The sequence below is a fragment of the Gossypium hirsutum genome, chromosome D02, assembly GCF_007990345.1.
Source record: "Gossypium hirsutum isolate 1008001.06 chromosome D02, Gossypium_hirsutum_v2.1, whole genome shotgun sequence".
Taxonomy (NCBI): domain Eukaryota; kingdom Viridiplantae; phylum Streptophyta; class Magnoliopsida; order Malvales; family Malvaceae; genus Gossypium; species Gossypium hirsutum.
This window is the reverse complement of record NC_053438.1, coordinates 3956728-3976920: the sequence shown is the minus strand read 5'-3', so window position 1 is coordinate 3976920 and position 20193 is coordinate 3956728. Positions and strand designations below refer to the sequence as shown.

The following is a 20193-nucleotide window of genomic DNA, read 5'->3' as shown; positions in this document are numbered from 1 at the left end:
TAAAATTCGAACTGAATCGATTCAATTATAATTCGACCATAAATGCCATCCAATTCAGTTGGTCAAAATAAAAATAGAAACTTTCAGAAAAGAAGCCCGCTTTCTCTCCTATTCTTCCTCAACCTTTATGTTGATTCAAGGACCAAATTTTTGATGAGTTTTTTAGTCTCAAATGACTGAGATAATCAAAACACGGGGTGAGTTACCCGGATTGTAACTATCTGTTCCAAATACGAAAACTTGGTACTTTTTCAATGGCATGCAATGTGATGAATTCATGGACATTCACTGGTATTGTGGGTGCTTTCCTTGATCTATTCATAGCTTATTTATATCTTTGTGGATCAACTCTGGCTTATTTGGCTTCAAGATTTCTGGGTTTATTTGGACTGTCTTTGCCTTGTCCTTGTAATGGATTGTTTGGGTACTTGGAAAAGAAAAATCGTTTCCAAGCCACGTTAGTTCATGATCCATGCCGTAGAATCTCACCTGTTCAATATTCTATTACGAAAAGACTCCCTTTTGATGCTATTTGGAACAACTTTTATGATGATGGAGAAGATGACGATGATGATGAGCCACGCAATAGCCAATTGAATTCGGATTATTGGCAGGATGGGAAAGTAGAAATGGAAAGGGAAGCTTCTTCTAGTTCATGGAATGGGAAGAAGAATACTTTTGTTGGTGTGAAAAATGGAAACTTTGGGCAAATTCATAAATGGAAAGGGAGGCCTAAAGTTGGTATTAGGCGACGCAAGAGAATAGATAGTTTTCTTGGTGGAAAAGTTTCATCTTCTCCAAATGATCCATTGGTTTCCATTACGACACCAACTGGTTTCAATTCTTCTGCTACTTTTGTTAAACTTGGCAATGATGTTACCGAAGAGAGTACGACTCCGGTTCATTCCGAAGGTGATGATCTTTTACGAAACCTTCCTTTGGTTTTTTTATTATGTTCATTTCACGTCTAATGTGTTCATAGTTCTGTACTTTTTAGATGGCAAGGAAACTGCAAAAGATATTGGAGGGCCTAAGCAAAGTTTTCAGGGTCCACAAATGGATTATGACTCTTTTGCTGAGAATAAATCGGTGGATGAAAAGGAAATAGCAATGGCTATCAAGCGCTCGGCATCGGCTCAAGATTTTGATGGCGGCAGAGTCTTGGGACAAGCTCTCGATGAAGAGCATGCTACTTGTGCTGCTCTTTACATTGAGCTCGAGAAAGAGAGAAACGCTGCTGCCACTGCTGCTGATGAGGCTATGGCGATGATACTACGTTTGCAAGAAGAGAAGGCAGCCATTGAGATGGAAGCTAAGCAATACCGGAGGATGATCGAGGCGAAATTCACATATGATGCTGAAGAAATGAACATTCTCAAAGAGATCTTATTAAGGAGAGAAAAGGAAAAGTATTTCTTGGAGAAGGAAACTGAATCTTACAAGCAAATGTTATACGGGAAAGAGCAACTGGATGCTGATATGTATGATACTGCAGCCACGCATGAACAAGGGATGTCAAGTGAGTGGGAGCTACTGCGAGTTCAGCAGGTCAATGACTTGTTCAGAGAGAAGGACAAGACGAAAGTTAACATCGATTTTATGGAAGGGATAGCGGTCACCGAACTCAATGAAGCTGCTACCTTTTTGAGTTCGAGTATTGAAAATAGTGATGCACATATGTTTAGAAGTGACGATGAGATTAATGCCATTGTAGAAGATAAGGAGCAATGCAACGAAACCAATCCACACCAACATTTGGCACTGAAGACAACCGAGGCTAAGATGATTTTCCCATACAACAACGAAAAAGTGGAGAATCTCGGAAAAGGTTTACATAGATCAGATTCTGGTTCTGATTTCCGTGTATTCGATGTTCATGTCATTAACAACGCTTCAAATGTGAAGAACAAAGAGGGTGAAAAAAGAATCGAGAAGAAGTTGATCGGTGTTTCCTCAAACTCGCCTAAAACATGTGATAATCAAACCATCGGTGGGGTAGAAATTGAGCCTGGCAGGAAAGGAAACAGTTCGGAGAGATCGGAAGGATTACCACCAATTCATCCTTCACGACCGAAATATTTGCATAGAAAATCGAAGTCGGCTTTTGATTATGAAAGGTTAAAGATTGACAATGAAGTTGGGTGGCTCAGAGAAAGGCTAAAGATTGTCCAACTGGGAAGAGAGAAGCTCAACTTCCCTGCGGGCCACAAGGGAAGGGAACAAGTTGAGTTGCAAATAATGGAAGATATTGCAACTCAGCTTCGAGATAGACGACAATTAACCGAATCGGGGAAGGCTCTACCACAGGCACCATTGCTCCCTCCATCTTCTAAGGTGCTCTTTTACTCTCTACACGATCAACTCTATAGGATATTTATTATAGTTCCTTAAAATAAACATAAGATATTGAAGATGTTGAGATGAGCACCATTAATTTATTGCTCTAGCTGTATGATTTCAGGTAATGTCAAAGAAAAGACATAAGCAAAGTGCTTCTTTAGGAGGATTAGGAAGCATTTAAAAGGGTGATTGGTACCTCGATTTGAAGGTTTCGATTTAAACGGTCATACAACTGCACTAGTAAGTTTTCTGCAAAAAAATGTACTTGTTAAGCAAAAATTTTATGACTTAGTAGCTCTGCAGGTTCCTGACTGAAATGAGCTTATGTTGATCGTATTATATAATTACTGGTTGACATATAAATTTTATAGAATAATAATTATTATTTTTCACTAAATTTTGACTTAAACAAGTTGAAGGTGAATACATAATAAACTTATTTAAACCCCGAATTCTTAGCAGCTATGTTACATTACGCATCGTTATGCAGTGACTCGAGTATTACTTGAATTCCATGTTGTGGTTGAACGGTGATATAAGGTATTGGTGAGTGGACATAGGCAGGGGAAAGGGAAATGGTGTAGAGTTGTAGAATCATGGAGAGTGCTATCTTCGCTTCTGTGATTGCAAAGTTCATACCAACACAATTCCGAGGTCCCAATCCAAAGGGACAAAATGCACCTACATTGTAATTGATAGCTTTGGCAATCCCTTCTGCGAATCTCTCTGGTTTAAAAAGATGTACCTCATCTCCCCATAGTTGAGGGTCATGGTGAGCTGCAGAATGTACAACTAGAAGATCTAGATTAGCAGGCAAGACTAGCTTCCCTAACCGAACTTCTCTTTCAGCTCTTCTCATCATGGCAATTGATGGACCATACAATCTTAGAGTTTCGTAAATAATCATGGTCAACTGTTTGCAGAATCAGAATGAATCAGATTACATTAAAGAATTTAATGTACTAAAGGCATAGTAACATACACCAGCTTTTGACAGTCTACTTACGATTTTGAGTTTAGAAATGTCTTCAGAATCTGGAATTTGGTTACCAAATATCTCAAACACTTCTCTTCTTGCTTTCTCTTGCCAGTCTCCATGAATTGCTAAAAGGAAGACCATCCATGCAAGTAAGGAATTAACAGTATCTTGTCCAGCAAAGTAGAATGTTTTGCACTCATCCACCAAGTCTTCCATTGAAAGCCTGTTATTTTTGTCTGGATCATGATAGGCTTTTACAAGTAATCCCAGAAAATCATTGCCGAAGCTATTGGCTTCTCCGTTCTCAACTTTGTCTTCTCTTTTCTTAACAATCTTCATCACACAATCTTGTATTCCTTTTGAAAGTTCTTCAGACTCTAGCATATCAGCAGATTTCCATAACTTGCTGTAAAAGCAAACCAAGGTCAGCTATGTATTGACAAAAACTGAGGGATCAGTTAAGCTTTTAGAAGGGAACATACTTGATCAAAGGAGTATTCCAAAGATTTCGGCTCCTAATTATTGACAACTTGTTCAACATGTCAAAAATCTTCTCCCCTTCCAAGTAACTGCTACCGAAAGCTGTTCTGGATATCACTTCCGAGGTCAATAATCTAAATTCATGATATACTTCTATCTCTTTGCCTACATAGCCTTTCCACTTTTCTAGCATTGTTTCAACACTAGCAATCACAGCTGGTGTCATGTTCTGCACAATCAATCCTCCAACATATATAAGAAAGATTTAGACAACTAATTTCACATGTTTGGAGTGTTTTACCTTTAAGCTTTCCCCATGAAAAGCATAATTCGCCAACTTCCGTTGCTTCACCCATTTTTCACCCAGAGCTGTCACAAGCCCATTCCCAAATAGCCCAGTGAGAAAAAAAGTAGGCTTCCTTTTTGGAAAAGTTGTCACACTATGTTTCAGAACCTCGTTGACAAGTTCAGCTTCCGTAATCACCAGTTCAGGTCGATTACCGTCCCAAGCAAGATAATTCCTCCCTAATCAAGCAATAAACAAAAAAAGGGTCCATTTTTTCTTAGAACTAGAAGATCGAAACCATAGTGCAAAACATGCATAGCTCTTACCATATCTGTTGACACATGAGTAAACATGTGGCTGTACTCTGGGAAATATATCATGTCTCAAGGCCATAGGTTTGCTTAAGGCTTCCATTGTCATTTGGGCAGCTTCTTTGTTGTTGCCATGGATGAAGGTGTAAGGAGGTCCTTTGATTCCCTGTGAACTCATCATATGCTGTAGACGGAGAGGTCTCCATAAGTAATCATAAAGGAGCTTTACAAAAGCTACGAGGATGAAGCAACATGGAAAAAGAATTGCAAGCTTCGTCAAGGCACTCATGTTCCTTTTCTCTCAGCAATGAATTGAAATGGTGCTTTAGCTTTTGCGATTATAATAGGTTGACAGGTACCGCATAGTAGAGGAGATAATTAGATTTATTTTTCTTTCTTTATATATTTCTCAATTTTTACGGTCTTGGGCTCATTGACAATTATTATTTTCAAGTTCTCACAATGATGGACCACTCTCTTTGTTAACACGTGGGACTGCTATCGGGGTTTTTTTTACAATAAAGATTATAAAATAATCATTTAATTATTAAATTTTTTTTAGCCACTAACGATTAAATGATTAACGGAAAGATAGTGTGACAACTTTTAAATTTAGTATAATAGTAATTTTAATTCTTAATATTTATATATTGTGTCAATTTAGTCTTGATTTTAAAAATTTTAAAACCCTCAATATTTACATATTATGTAATTTATTCTTTTTATAATTTTGTTTTTCTTTGTGAACATTTTACAAAGCTAGAAAAAGCTAGAAATCAAATTTATCAGCTAAATTTGATTGAAAATATACCAAAATGAAAATACCAAAAATTCAAGATAATATTTTTCATATTATTTTAAAATTAACCCTCAATGTCACAAAGAAAATAAAAACTACAAAAAGGACCAAATTACACAATGTGTAAATGTTGAGGGTAAAACCTTTTAAAATCCAAACTAAATTGACACAATGTATAAATGTTGATGGCTAAAGTTGTTATTATACCAATTTTAAAAGCTATCAAGTTTTCTTCCTATTAGTAATTTAACGGTTGATGACCAAAAATGAATAAGTCGAATAGTTAGATTTTCATTTTGTAATTTTTCATAGTTGGGTGATCAAAAAAGAAATTTACAAGTAGTTGAGTAACTACCAGTATAGTTTATCCTTATATTTTTTACATTATAGAAAAATAGTTAAATTTTAGTTTTGGTCCGTCTATTATGCCAAATTTTAAGATTTAATTTCTATACTTTAATTTCTAATATAATTTCGTCTCTATATCTATACTATTATTTAAACTGTGACTAAGTTAGTATCAAGAGTCAACCAGACGCTAACTCGATAGTAGATATTACTAAACTACACTTACATATTTGAAATAAGTTATATTCTTATAAGGGTACTTTCGTTTTTCTTTTATACAATTTTAAATAAACCAATAAACATTGCAGATAATTAGATTTGAACCATGCCATTGATATGCATAAAACCTCAACTTTAACACTACGACCAAAACTTCATGTTGATTACTTTTGTTTATTTTAATGTTATTACACCAAAATTTTCACCCACATTGTTAGTATTTATATTTAGCAACTCAGTTAATTTAAGGAAATTTAAATAATTTCAATAATTTAAGGAGATTTGAATAATTTCAAATTATTCCCCTTATAAATTGTAAACTTGCATATGGTTTACAAACATATTTATTTTATTTTATTTTTCAGCATAAAATGTTTTTAACAAATTAAATTAAAATCAGTATAAATATATCATAAATCATAATATAAACTATCAAAATTCTAAAAATTAAAAATTTATATTTTTTACTCTTTCAAAGGTTATAGATTTTGCAATAATTTTTTAATAAATAAATGTAATACATTTTTAATTGATATATACAATCAAAGCCGTGCATCGTACAAGATAACAAACTATTGGTAAGTTTCTTTTTTAGTCACTCAATTATGAAAAGTTGCAAAATGACTACTCAACTATTTGATTTTATCTTTTTTGGTCACCCGTCGTTAAATGATTAATGAAAAGAAATCGTGACAGCTTTTAAATTTCGCATAATAGCAATTTTAACCTTCAACATTTATACATTGTGTCAATTTATTCTAGATTCTAAAAAAAATTAACTCTCAATATTTACACATTGTGTAATTTGGTCTTTTTTGTTGTTTCGCTTTTCTTTGTGACCATTTAACCTAAAAAGCTAAAAAAACAAATTTATTAGTTAAATTTGACCCAACATATACCAAAACAAACCCTAAACCCTAAATACCAAAAATCCAAGATAATAGTTTTATTTTTTTCTTATTATTTTTAAAATAAATCCTCAAAATCACGAAGAAAGGCAAAATTACAAAAAAGACCAAATTGCGTAATGGGTAAATATTGTGGGTTAAATTTTTTACAATCAATACTAAATTAACACAATGTATGAATGTTGAGGGCTAAAGTTCCTATTATACAAATTTTAAAACGGTCAAGCTATCTTCCCGTCAGTAATTTAATGGGTGGTGACTAAAAAAGAAAAAGTCGAATAGTTAGGTGACCATTTTATCACGTTTTATAGTTAGGTGACCAAAATGAAATTTATTAATGATTGAGAGACTACCAATAAACCAAGTTAATTGGGATTTTAAATTTTTTAAATCATTTTGGATTTAAGTAAATAAAGATTTGGGTTGTTTGATTCCAGTTAATTTCAATTAGAATTATTTAGATTTTTATCGAGTTTTTCGATTTGAGACATTTTAAATTTTTTGAACCAATGTAGTAATTGTCTTGTGAATTTTTTTTTGCCTCAGTTTCCAACAAAATTGATCAACAATAATAAAAACAAACATTTTTTTATTGGTAGCATGTTTCGCCATCTTGGAAAGTAGTAGCTACTTGCATTTAATTATGTATAAAGATGGGCATAGCTAGGAATAGGGAAGGGGCTGCAAATGCTAGAACCTTAGACATATTAAATGTCATCCATACACGAACTAACTATATTAAGCCCCTAGTTCTTAGCAGCTATGCAGCGGCTCAAGTATTATTTGAATTCCATGTTGTGGTTGAATGGTGATAATAGCTATTGGAGAGTGGACATAGGTAGGGGAAATGGTAATGGTGTAACGTTGTAGAATCATGGAGAGAGCAATCTTGGTTTCTATGGTTGCAAGGGTCATACCAACACAAGATCGAGGTCCCAATCCAAAGGGGAAAAATGCAGCTGCGGTGTAATTGGTAGCTTTGGCAATCCCTTCGGCGAATCTCTCCGGTTTAAAAAGATGCACATCATCCCCCCACAAGTGAGGGTCACGGTGGGGTCCAATATTTAGAGACAGAATATCTATATCAGCAGGCAAGATAAACTTTCCCAATTGTCCTTCTCTTGCGACAGTTCTGGGCAGGCCATGTGAAGGACCATACAATCTTAGAGTTTCATTGATGATCATGGTCATCTGTTTGGAAAATAGAAAAACATGTTAGATTACATCATGTTGATGCCAATTTGAATTTCCAGTTAGATAGTTTGCTTACTATTTTGAGTTTAGCAATGCCTTCGAGATGCGGATTTTGGTTACCAAATATGTCAATCACCTCTCTTCTCGCTTTTTCTTGCCAATCTCCATGGATTGCCAAATGCAAGACTATCCATGCAAGCAATGAATTAACATTTTCCCGTCCAGCATAGTAGATTGTTTTGCATTCACCTACCAAGTCTTCCAATGAAACCCTGTTTTTATCGTCCAAATCATGATAAGCATTTACTAGTAATCCCAGAAAATCAGTGCCGAAGCTATCAGCTTCTCCACTCACAACTTTGTCTTCTCTTTTCTTAATCATCTCCATCACACAATCTTGTATTCCTTTTTCGAGTTTTTCAGATTCTAGCATATCAGCAGGTTTCCATAACTTGCTGTATAAGCAAACAAAGGTCAGCTCTCTATATAAAAAATTAAATCCATAGGGATTAACTAAGGTTAGGGGAAACATACTTGATGAAAGGAATCGCAGTCTTGTGAATATTTTGACTCACAAGTATTTTCAACTTGTTCAACATGGCAAAAATCTTCTCCCCTTCCAAGTAATTGCTACCAAAAGCTATTCTGGAAATCACTTCCGAAGTCAAGAATCTAAATTCATTATACACGTCAATCTCTTTGACTTCTAGGCCTTTCCACTTTTCTAGCATGGTTTCAACACTAGCAATTATTGCTGGGGTCATGTTCTGCCCAAACAACCCTCCAATATTTAAGTAGTAGCAACATAAGATTTAGTCAACAATGCAAAACTTCACCCATATATTACAGCATAATTTCAAATTTAATTATCAACATTTACATTTATTTCTCAACTTAGTCTTTATTCTTCTTTGAGTTAAATTTGATTTTCAATTTTTTTTTATAAAAAGTCGAATTTTACGCTCAAGCTTTCAAAAAAGTTGAATTATTGCTTCTGATGAAAATATTAATTTCAAAAAGAGTTGAATTGTTATTTCTAATGAAAATATTGATTAAAATATTAAAATTTTATATATTGCAGCCCTATTGACTATTTAGAGATACTCCATTCTAATCTTTTTGAATATTTATGAAAATTTTATATTATTTTGAATTTTGAATATTTTAAAAATATTAAATTATTTGTTAGCTTGACATATAAAATAAACAGCATTATATTAGCATGAAGCATAGGTGGACTCTTTTTTGAAAAAAGAATGATTAAATTCAATTAAAAGAACAAAGACCAAATTGACAAAATATATAAATGTTAGAAGGAGTAAACTTCACATGCTGTGTATGTATAATTCTTATAAATTAATTAAAACTAATTTATAGATTTGGAGGATTTACCTCTAGGCTTTCCCCATGAAAAGCATGATTGGACAGCTTTCGATGCTTTGCCCATTTTTCTCCCTCAATGAACGCAAGCCCATTTCCCAGTAGCTTCGCACCAACATCCGTAAGCTTCCTTTTCTGAAAAATGTTCTCACTATTTTTCATAACCTCTTTGATCAATTCAGGTTCTGAAATCACCACTTCAGCTCGAACGCCATTCCAATAAACAAAATTCTTCCCTAATCACACAACAAAAAACAAAAAGTGTCCATCTTTTTCTTAAAGCTAGATAAGCAGAAGTTATAATAAATCATGGTGAAAAAACAAGCATCCACTTCACCATATGTATTGATCCAGGAATAAATATGCGGTTGTAATCTGGGAAATAAATCATCTGTCAAGCCCACAGCTTTGCTTAATGCTTCCTTTTTCATTTTGGTAACTTCTTTGTTGTTGCCATGGATGAATCTGTAAGGAGGTCCTTTGATTCCCTGTGAATTCATCATATGCTGTATACGAAGAGGTACCCACAGGTAATGATAAAGGAACTTTGTTAAAGCTATGAGGAAGAAACTCCATGGGACAAGAATTACAAGCCCCATCACGCCACTCTTGTTTTCTTCTCGTATTTATATTGTAATTTCCATATTCAACAAAAAAAAAACACAGTACTATTTGTAGAAGCCCAAATTTGCCCGGCCCAGAGAAAATAAAGCAAATAAGCCCACTAGCCCATTACCCAAAACAGAAACCCAAACCCCCTAACCTACCAGCCCAATGGCCCAACATGGCCCAATCATAACCCTAGCCCAAAACTAAGAAAAATTTTCAGCCAAAAAACCCTAGGCGCCGCACCTAGGGCCTTCGGTCGCATCACCTCTGCCTCCTCCACGTGAATGGACGCACACCCCAAGGTTTGACACGGTTTTGCCGCCGGTCACCTGCAAAAATGAAAGCAACAACAGTAAACAACAGAAGCAAGGAGGATTTTTCTTTAATCTTTTTTTTCTTCTTTCTTTCGGCTATAAAGCCAGATATGTTGTAAAAATGTAAGGGGGACACCGATCCTAAATAAAAAAACAAAGAGATCGAAACAGATTCAAAAAAAAATCAAGGTGCTTTATTCGATTTGTTTATTTATTTATTCATTATTTTATTTTATTTTTATTTCAAAATAAATTGATAAATAACTAAAAGAAATTTTACCTTCAACGCCGCGGACGGAACCTTGGGCTGAAAGGGATAATTTTTGAAGAGAGTGGAGTGTTTTTCAGGTGTTTTTTTTAAAAGAGGAGAGAAATGAGATTTTTTGGAAAAAAATTTGGCTTAAATAGCCTATTGATATGGCGACGTTTGGGCAAGTGCTCCAGGCGCTAAAACGACGCCGTTTTGGCTTCCCCGACCTGCGCACGACCCGACCCGCCAGGGGATCCAGGCTTTTTTACTTTTGGGTTATTTACCCTTTTAGTCCTTCTAAATTTTTACTTGTTTGCAATCGAGTTTTTTATCTTTTAATTTTGCCTTACAACTTTAATCCTGTTTCATTTTAGTCCCACACAAAGTGATGCGTTTTGGAGTACGGGATATTTACTATTTAAGTCCCTCTGTTTCATTCGCGTAGTGTAATTCGGTCCTTTTCCTTATTTTATTTCTGATTTATCCCCTGAGATTTTGTTTTATTTTTAATTTAGTCCTGTCATTGTTATTATTATTATTATTATTATTATTATTATTATTGTTATTATCATCATATTTATATTTATACTTGCTATGTAAATTTTAAATATATGTATCTTATTATATTATTATTATATAATTGCTTATATTATTTTTTTATTTTATTTTTATTTTTTTACTTCAAATTTTGCTATATATATACATATATACATATTTAATATTTACATACATGTACACGCTTACATTTATATATATATATTATAATTTATATACATGTATGTATTTATATGCATATTTTAAATTTATATATATATACATACTTACATATATCCTCTTTTATTTTCATAAATATATACACATATTTATACATATTCTTTATATTTTAAAATATACCCCTCTTTTACATATATAGTTTTTATATTTCATAATTCATATATACGTACATATTTTTCGTATATTTTATAATTCACATACATATATATCCATATATATTTTTTATACTTCATAATTTTAATACACATATATATATCTACTTTATATTTTTTATAATTTTGTTCATCTCTTTTATTTATTTATTTATGTCTTTATTATTATCTTAAAAGAATGTTTTAATTTTATTTACTTATACTTGTTATTTTGCATGTTATTAATTTGTCCCTTTTTATTCTTTCATTTTTATTTGTATTATTTTTATACTATCGCATTCAATATTGCTTTGTACGCATATAAACTCGCGTTTCATTTCTACTATTTCGAGTTAAATTAATTTATCTCGATGCATAAGTTTCGACTTTCAAATAAGCAAAATCTCGTGTTTAGATTCAAGAAGGTCGTACCCTAACTTACTGGGTTTCGATTTTTACAATAAATCCAAATACACGAATCTTTTCAAACTCAAGTTTTAAACGATCTCGGGAATTAAGAAAAGATCGTGTCCTAATTTACTGGGCATGATCCCTTTTTTAAATTTGAGATAGCTAAATATCTTTTAAATAAGTAAATTTTCGGCATTCATTCGCGCATCGGGAATTCAAAGACATTTTGTCCTAACTTACTAGATATAATTCTCTTTCTCGATTAACGTGAAATATGCCCTTTTCCGAAAATTTTCAACATTTCAATAAAGGATCGTATTTTAAATCTCTTTAAAGTTTTTAATCTTTGACACTAAGATACTAATTAATCAACTAGGTACCAATTTTTGGGTGTTACGAAGGTGCTAATCATTCCTCGTACGTAACCGACTCCTGAACCTGTTTTTTTGAATTTTGTGGACCAAAATTGTTGCTTTAATAAAATGAAATCATTTATTAAAAACAACCACTTTTCGAGGTGATCCGATCACACCTCATCAGAAAGGATTGGTGGCGACTCCCATTTTCGTTTTTATTTTTAAAATCAAAGTCGATCCCGTTTTTATAAAAAAAAAATAGCGTCGACAATATTTGTTTATTAAAAATTTTTAAATAGGGTTGTTCAAATTAAATGCGGCTAATGAAAAGATATCTCTATTACTAACCGCAAATTAAGCAAATACAATTCAACAAACAGTCGACTTTCTTTGTATTAAATCAAACTGGCCTAACTCCTCTACAACTCTATTTTGCGAAATTAAAGGATTAGAGTTAGCCCCAAATCCAACGGCCACCTTTGTGTTATACCCCTATTCCCGCTAGTTGGTCTGCTGATGCCAACTTGTCAACTCTATGTGGGAAATTTGGTACTACGCCACGCAATTCGACTCTCCTCATTTTTTTCGCATTTTTTCTAATCATGAAAGAGATTTGCATCTTGTTTTTTTTTTTCATAGTTATGTTATAGATTTGCGGTTAGTAAAGAGGCATTTGCTATGACAGTCTAAATCCGTTGAAGATTTCGAAGCCATCAGAAAGCAAAAAATGAGGTGCCCACCAACCATGTATTTTAAAGACCACGAAAAAATAGCTCCATCAACCATTAAAGTCGAAGGTTAATAGAAATCATGATTCAATATGATGATTGAATTTCTTAGTATATTAGATGATTTGCTGAACAACCAACTTTCTGTATTTATACAGATTTTACTAGTCTAGTACCTGTTAACTAACAGTAGTACCAGCTATCAACTAACTAACTGCTAACAACTAACTATAACTGTTAACTACTATTTTAAAATCCTCAACATGCCTCTAGCTACTTGACCTCTGTTGCTGGTTCTCGTTTGTAAACAACTTTGAGACTAGACCGAAACTTTGTAAACATAGGAGCAGACAAGGGTTTTGTGAAGATATCTGCTACTTGATCCTGAGCTGGAACATACCCCACAATCAACTGTCCAACAGTAAAATTTTCCCTAACAAATAACAGATCCAACTCCACGTGCTTGAACTTCGAATGCAACTTTGGATTGGCTGACACAGCAACAGCCCCAGAACTATTGCACCACACTGTAGCTTTCTTAGAAGGAACAACATGCGACTCAGACAACAGAGACTCGAGCCACACGACCTTAGTAATTGCATGAGCAAGTCCGCGATACTCAGCCTCTTCAGTGGACTTGGAGACGACCTGTTGTTTCTTTAACCCCCAGGCTACAAGATTACCACAAAAAATACACAGAACCCAGAAGTAGACCGCCTATTGTCGACATCCGTCCCCCAGTTCGCATCAGAAAACCTGACTAAGTCTAAGTTAACAGCAGTAGTCAAATGAAGACCATACTCTACAGTGTTTTGAAGATATCAAAGAATTCGTTTTACAGCTTTGAAATGCTGACCAAGAGGCTGATGCATGAATTGACAAACTTTATTTACAGCAAATGTAATATCAGGCCGAGTGATAGAAACATACTGAAGTGTGCCTACAATGCTCCTGTAATCAGACTCATTATCAATAGCACTGGCTTCATGTTGAGATAAACGTGTTGAAGTAGTCATGGATGTAGGAGAACCTTTTGCACAATCCATTCGAGCCCTCCTCAAAAGGTCAAGAACATATTTTCGTTGACTCAAGAACAACCCATTTGTAGTAGACTCGACTTCAATACCCAAGAAATAACTAAGTGACCCTAAATCCTTTAAAGAAAACTTTGTATCCAAAGCAAGGACAAACTCATCAATGCTGCTTTGATGACTACCAGTGACAATTATGTCATCAACATAGACTAATACATACAACAATTCACCTTTAGTTCTCTTGACAAATAACGAGCCATCTGACTTAGCTAACACAAACTGAGAAGAAAGTAGGAAGTCTCTAAGTTTGAAAAACCAGGCTCGTGGTGCCTATTTAAGGCCATACAACACATTTTTTAATCTACATACCAAGTTCTGACCACCATGTTACTGCTCAAAACCAGGAGGTTGAACCATGTAGATCTCTTCAGTTAAGTCGCCATTAAGGAAGGCATTATTGACGTCAATTTACCTTAACTGCTAGCCAAACTTCACTGCCAAAGCTAGAACAACACGAATTGTGTCTGGTTTTACAACTGGGCTGAAAGTTTCGTGAAACTCAATTCCAGTTTCCTAGAGATAACCTTTTACCACCAAACGACCCTTATATCGAGCAATAGACCCATCTGAGTGACGCTTAAGTTTGAATATCCGCTTGCACCCCATAGCTCTCCTATTGGCAGGTAGTGGAACCAAATCCCAGGTGTTGTTCTTCATCAACGAATCATACTCTTGTTGAGCAGCTCGAGTCCATTCCTTAGAAGAGAAGGCTTTATCGATTATTCCTGGTTCAGGAACATGCAGCTCAGCTGAAAAAATTTGGGGTTTGAAAATACCACTTTTGGCCCTGGTTTGCATTGGATGCACATTGACAGAATGAGCAGACATTTCCTTAACAACTAGAGTACTAGAATGAGAACCAGAACCTGCTTCAACTTGAGGGGAAAGTGATGAAAAATAAGGTGCAGATCGACTACCGCTATTTATAGCAAGTGAAACAGACAGACCAATAGACCCAAACTGTAAACTAGGAGAATTATTAGATCCAGGCTGAGCAGAATTAACCAGATTCAAAGGTCGATCTGTAGGCATTACTACGGGAACATGAGACTGTTGACACAAGAATTGAGATTTAACTCTATGGAGATCCGAAGTACTAGCTGAGCTGACAGTCTTTTTAAAAGGAAAGCATGACTCATCAAAAACCACATGTCGAGATATAAACAGCTTCCCACTATCATCAAGGCACTTGTAACCCTTGTGATGGGGACTATAGCCAAGAAAAACACATGGCTTAGATCGAAACTGCAACTTATGAGAGTTGAATGGCCTAAGATAAGATAACACTGACAACCAAAAACTTTTAAGTACATGTAAGCAGGCACAGGTTTGTACAACATCTCATACGGAGACTTTCCATTAAGAACAAGTGTTGGGAGCCTGTTAATGAGGTGAACTACAGTGATAAAAGCATGAGACCATAGATGTATAGGAACATTTGCTTGAGCCAACAATGTATGGCCAACATCCATTATATGTCTATGTTTTCTCTCGACCAAGCCATTCTGCTTCAAGGTATGCGGGCAAGAAAGGCGATGATGGACTCCCAATTGAGACAAGGCTTGAGTAAAAGGCCAAAACTCTCTCCCCCAATCAGTTTGAAGCACTTTCACCTTATAGTGAAATTGAACTTCAACAAACTGTTTAAGATGTAAAAATTTTGCAAGAGCCTCAGACTTATGTTTAAGAAAATAAACCTAAGTAAATCTAGAGTAAGCATTAACAAATGAAATATAGTAAGAGTGTCCTTCAGAGGTTGCAGAAGCTGGTCCCCAAAGATCAGCTACAATAAGCTCAAAAGGAGCTGAGTACACAGTGGAAGAGGGGAAAAATGGAGCTTATGAATTTTTACAAGCTGACATGCAGAACATACTGAATTTAGTTGAGAATTCTTGTCAACGGTATTACATTTTTAAAGTACTGTAGCAACAGTTTTATAACAAGGGTGGCCAAGTCTTTGATGCCACAAATCAAAAACACGATTACTGGAAACAGGAGGTGCCAAACTAGTAACATGAGCAGTGGCAGGAGAGGAACCAACAGTGCAGGACTTTTGGAAGGCAGACAGATAAAACTTGTACAAGCCATTATGCATGTGACCCACCAATAAAATGCTCCTTGTCTTGACATTCTTCACAAAATAATGCACAAGATGAAATTCAAAATAAACCTGATTATCTTTTGTAAATTAAGTTACAGACAGTAGATTTTTGCAAATACGAGAAATATGTAGGATATTTTCCAACCGAAACACTTTATTAGCAGTTGGAAGAAGACCTAAGCCAATATGAGCTACAAGCACTGACACTCCATTCCCCACGTAAAGCTTATGGTTACCTGTATATGGTGCTGCACCCTGTAAATTATCCAAATCATTAGTAACATGGTTCAATACTCCTAAATCTGGATACCACACGGTTGAAGAATTCGAAAAACATGATCTTTGGTTGGAAGTAGCCGCAACACCAGCAGAAGCATTCATATGAGAACAACATTGAGGTCCTGCATAAGAAGAGTTTTAAGGTTCCTGAAACTAATGACAATGAGCCTGCATAGGCTGGTGAGACACACCTTTAAAATTTTCATCAAAATGATAATAACACTTCTGGACAGCATGACCAACTCGTTCACATAATTGACATTGGGTTTTAGTATCACTGAACTTCCTTCCTCGACCTCTACCTCAAGAAAACCTTCCATTGCCTCTGTAAGAAGTTCGAGCACCCCTATCACTTTTACTGATGGTGTCATCAGTATTTCCACGCTGTTGAACAAAATTAGCCTGAAAAGACACATTCGAGAGAAGCTCTTGTTGTCGAGCTTCACAATCAGTGAACATTTCTGCAAAAAGATCAATAGGAACCTTCATTGTAGAGGCCACAATCCTAATCGACTCAAACTCCATAGGTAGACCAGCAAGAATAATACTTATCCGCTCTTGTTCAAAAACATCATTACCTGTAGCTGTAAGTGTATCACACAAACTTTTAATATTTGCCAAGTATTTTTTCATAGTCAATTGACCCTTTTTCTGAGAGTATAACGAGTGATGCAAGGTAAAAACTGTCAAGTTTAACTTTGAAGTGAAACAATGAACAACGGTATTCCAAACATCGAAGTTAGACCGAGCTTTAGTGAGATGAACCAGGATCTCATCACAAATAGTGGACAACAACCAAGAGGCTAATAACTTGTCTAGTTTTTTATGAAACAAGAAGTCAGGATTGGGAGCAAGATTACCTTCTGCATCAGCAAAGATTGTGGAAGAATGCTAACCGTACCAAGAGCAAACTCATGGAGGCCATATCCTTCAAGAATCAATAGGACTTGTTGCTTCCACAAAAGAAAGTTACGCTCACCAAGTTTCACTGTATCATGTTTAGGGAATTGTTGAATCTTTCTTAAAGAAATAGTGCCAGGACCAAAGAAAGAACCATCTGCATAAACTGCGTTGTTAAACGACTGACGATTCTCGGCTTCATTACCAGAAACAGCTTCAGTTACCATAAATAAAAAAAAAACTTTATTGTTATGGCTCAGATACCATAATAGAAATCATGATTCAATATGATGACTGAATTTCTTTGTATATTAGATGATTTGTTGAACAACCAGCTTTTTGTATTTATACAGATTTTACAAGTCCAGTACCTGCTAACTAATAGCAGTATCAGCTATCAACTGACTAACTGCTAACAACTAACTATAATTGTTAACTACTATTTTAAAATCCTCAAGAAAGGTGCACTGTTAGGACGAGAGAAAGATTTGATTTCAAGATTTTTGGAGACATCGGAGAATATATTGGGAGTGACACAAAGATGTGCTATATCATTCGTCAAGGTTTTGGCAATGGCTGAGGCATATATGATGTTGTGGTGACGTAGAGATTAATTTCCATTTTGTTAACACTGACGTGGTAAGGCCAATTTGTTTTGATTTTTTCAACATCAACATGGCGGGATAGAGATTGGTTTGATTTTTTCAAGATTGGAGTGGTAAGGCGAACCACATTCATGATGACCAAGATGGATTTGTTCTGAATGGTAAGAAGAGCTTTTGCAACTTCAACATGGCTAGAGGAAGACTCATTCTGAACTTTGCAACCTTAACATGGCTAGAGACTTCAACATGGTGAGGGAGGATCCATTCCAAACTTTGCAATATTAACATGGAAAGAGGACTCATTCCAAATTTTGTAACATCAATATGGGGAGTAACTTTTGCAACTTCTACATGGTAATAAGTGTTGGATATGGAGCCCTAATTATATTATATTCGTTTGTATATTTGTATTTTTTCAAACAAATTAGTTTAATAAAATTATCCATAAAATATATTAATACCTTTTGTATATTATCCTTAATAGTTTTTGCATGCAAAGTAAAATGAAAGCAAATATTGACTTATTCAGTGGTGAGAAAAATTTTGGGGGGGCTGGAATTAAATTGTATACTTTTACAATAGTAAAAATACAATTTCACCATTTTAATAGTTTATATCTTTATAATTTTTAAAGGATTCAATCAAAATTTTATTATTTTTGGGGGGCCAAAGTACAATTGTACCATTACTAATTTAAAATTTGATAAATTATAAAGGGCCTAAATGAAATTTTTTCCATTTTAGGGGGGCAAGGTCCCTGTTAGCCCCTTGGCTCCACCATTAGACTCATTGGTGACCTAACGTTTAACTAATACTAAGTTGTATTACGTGGTTGGATCGTAATACGGAAAAACAACTTGTATTTGTAGATGAATCTAAACATGTCATTTGTTTGATTAGAAATGAGCAAACCAATTAAAGATTAATATGTCATCTATCAAGTCCAATTGAGGAGATGTTTTTTCTTGAGCATTGGAGCGAATGACTCCTAGAAGATAGAGAAATAAATGTAACTAACTGGATTGACAGTACATCAAACAAAACCCAAGTAGAATAGATCTTGAATTTGTTTATGTATTTATTCACTTGTGACATTTATAGTGTGGCATACATTAATCCCGAGTGGATGATGAACTATGTATGCGTGACTCATATATTTTGATGTAAGTAAAAGCTTGAATTTAAGTAGATAAGGAATCGAAAGCTAATGTGTTGGATATATGACTTATATAGTATGTAGCATAATTCACAACACAGAAATTTAAAGCCCAATAAATAGGTAAATGATATCCTCTCATTGGTATTACATCGTTTGTCTTTATGATGAATTACTTAATTACTATTTGATAGTAATTAAATTTTCATGAAGGAAAATGTAATGACTACAATGAGATAAAATAGGATTACATTCGTAGAACGTGTTTATCTTAAAGAGATTAAGGATATCTTATGAGGGTAGCACACGTATGACAAGATCATTGGATGAGTATTGATCAAGTAGCCTTAGTAGTGACATGTAATTAGGGAGAGCTCAGTCACAATACTATAGTGAAATTACTTTGTGACTAAATAAGTTCACAATTAATAGGCAAAAAGCTAGAACTTTATAAATCATTTGAAGCCTTAATTATATATGCTCAATTGGTCCCTCTGCTAGCTCGTTGAAACCAGAAATGAATTGCATTTAGAATCAAATGAACAGAAATGGATAGAAATGATAAAGTTAAAGAAATGTGTTACACTCGAAAATGAATGTGATTTCTCACTTAGCATGGAAATTACCTGAGAATTAATTCAAGTTTTTGAATTATTATTTTCAAATAATTGAAGTTTGAAAATGGATTTAAATTAATTGATCATTGTGAATCCATTGAATATGAAAATTAAATATATTTCTCATAGATTATTTTATGGTAAAGTTGACATGACTTTAACAGAACTAGAATTGAGTTGAGAAAATTATTTAAATTAATTTAATAAAAAATATTTATTTTGAAAATAGAAAAGCATGTATTGAGTTGAATTAAATTATAAAGTATTGGGTTAAAAGTTTAAGAAACACATATAATTTGACTCAAAACAGGAGAGACCCAAAATCCCTCATAATATGTATTATGGGGTGGCACACCCAAATTAAATATTAAGGTGTGCCACCCCTCTCTCCTAGTAGAACTAAGGGACTAGTTTCTCTCAAATAAATATTATTTGTATTCTACAAATTCAACCAGGATTCTTTTATATATCCCTATAAATAGATGGCACCGGTAGGACTAAAATAACATAAGTTTTCAATATTGTTATTCTGTCCGAAAATAGTGAGAATTTATTTCTAAGTATAAAATATACTTTTTAGGGATAAAAATTCAACCAGATTCTATTAAAAGAGATATTTACTTT

At 34.2% G+C, this 20193-nt stretch overlaps 4 protein-coding genes across 5 annotated transcripts; 1 reads left to right on the top strand and 3 right to left on the bottom strand.

Annotated features, from left to right (window-relative positions):
* The first annotated feature begins 87 nt into the window (after window positions 1–87).
* Window positions 88–2722, top strand: LOC107927678 (uncharacterized). Its single transcript, XM_016858788.2, has 3 exons — window positions 88–912; window positions 998–2334; window positions 2462–2722. The coding sequence occupies exons 1-3, from the start codon at window positions 255–257 to the stop codon at window positions 2519–2521; spliced, it is 2055 nt and encodes a 684-aa protein (XP_016714277.2). The 5' UTR covers window positions 88–254; the 3' UTR covers window positions 2522–2722.
* On the bottom strand, window positions 2658–4811 carry LOC107927727 (cytochrome P450 CYP749A22). The gene is made up of 5 exons (XM_016858830.2): window positions 4412–4811; window positions 4101–4324; window positions 3802–4028; window positions 3347–3725; window positions 2658–3253 (listed from the first exon to the last, which is right to left on the bottom strand). The coding sequence occupies exons 1-5, from the start codon at window positions 4683–4685 to the stop codon at window positions 2813–2815; spliced, it is 1545 nt and encodes a 514-aa protein (XP_016714319.1). The 5' UTR covers window positions 4686–4811; the 3' UTR covers window positions 2658–2812.
* Window positions 4812–7242: 2431 nt separating this feature from the next.
* On the bottom strand, window positions 7243–10573 carry LOC107927728 (cytochrome P450 CYP749A22). The gene is made up of 6 exons (XM_016858831.2): window positions 10448–10573; window positions 9582–10182; window positions 9257–9480; window positions 8399–8631; window positions 7941–8319; window positions 7243–7861 (listed from the first exon to the last, which is right to left on the bottom strand). Exons 2-6 carry the CDS (start codon window positions 9841–9843, stop codon window positions 7424–7426), a joined length of 1536 nt encoding a protein of 511 aa, XP_016714320.1. The 5' UTR covers window positions 9844–10182; window positions 10448–10573; the 3' UTR covers window positions 7243–7423.
* Window positions 10574–15585: 5012 nt separating this feature from the next.
* Window positions 15586–17510, bottom strand: LOC121214438 (uncharacterized). Of its 2 annotated transcripts, none has more exons than XR_005910045.1 (4): window positions 17152–17510; window positions 16483–16875; window positions 16249–16413; window positions 15586–16042 (listed from the first exon to the last, which is right to left on the bottom strand). XR_005910045.1 is itself a non-coding variant. In XM_041088082.1 (4 exons), the coding sequence occupies exons 1-3, from the start codon at window positions 17416–17418 to the stop codon at window positions 16390–16392; spliced, it is 561 nt and encodes a 186-aa protein (XP_040944016.1). In that variant the 5' UTR covers window positions 17419–17510; the 3' UTR covers window positions 15592–16042; window positions 16249–16389. The 2 variants fall into 2 exon arrangements, 1 of the variants encoding a protein (XP_040944016.1); XM_041088082.1 differs by having other exon boundaries at window positions 15592–16042; window positions 16483–16752.
* Between the last annotated feature and the right edge of the window lie 2683 nt (window positions 17511–20193).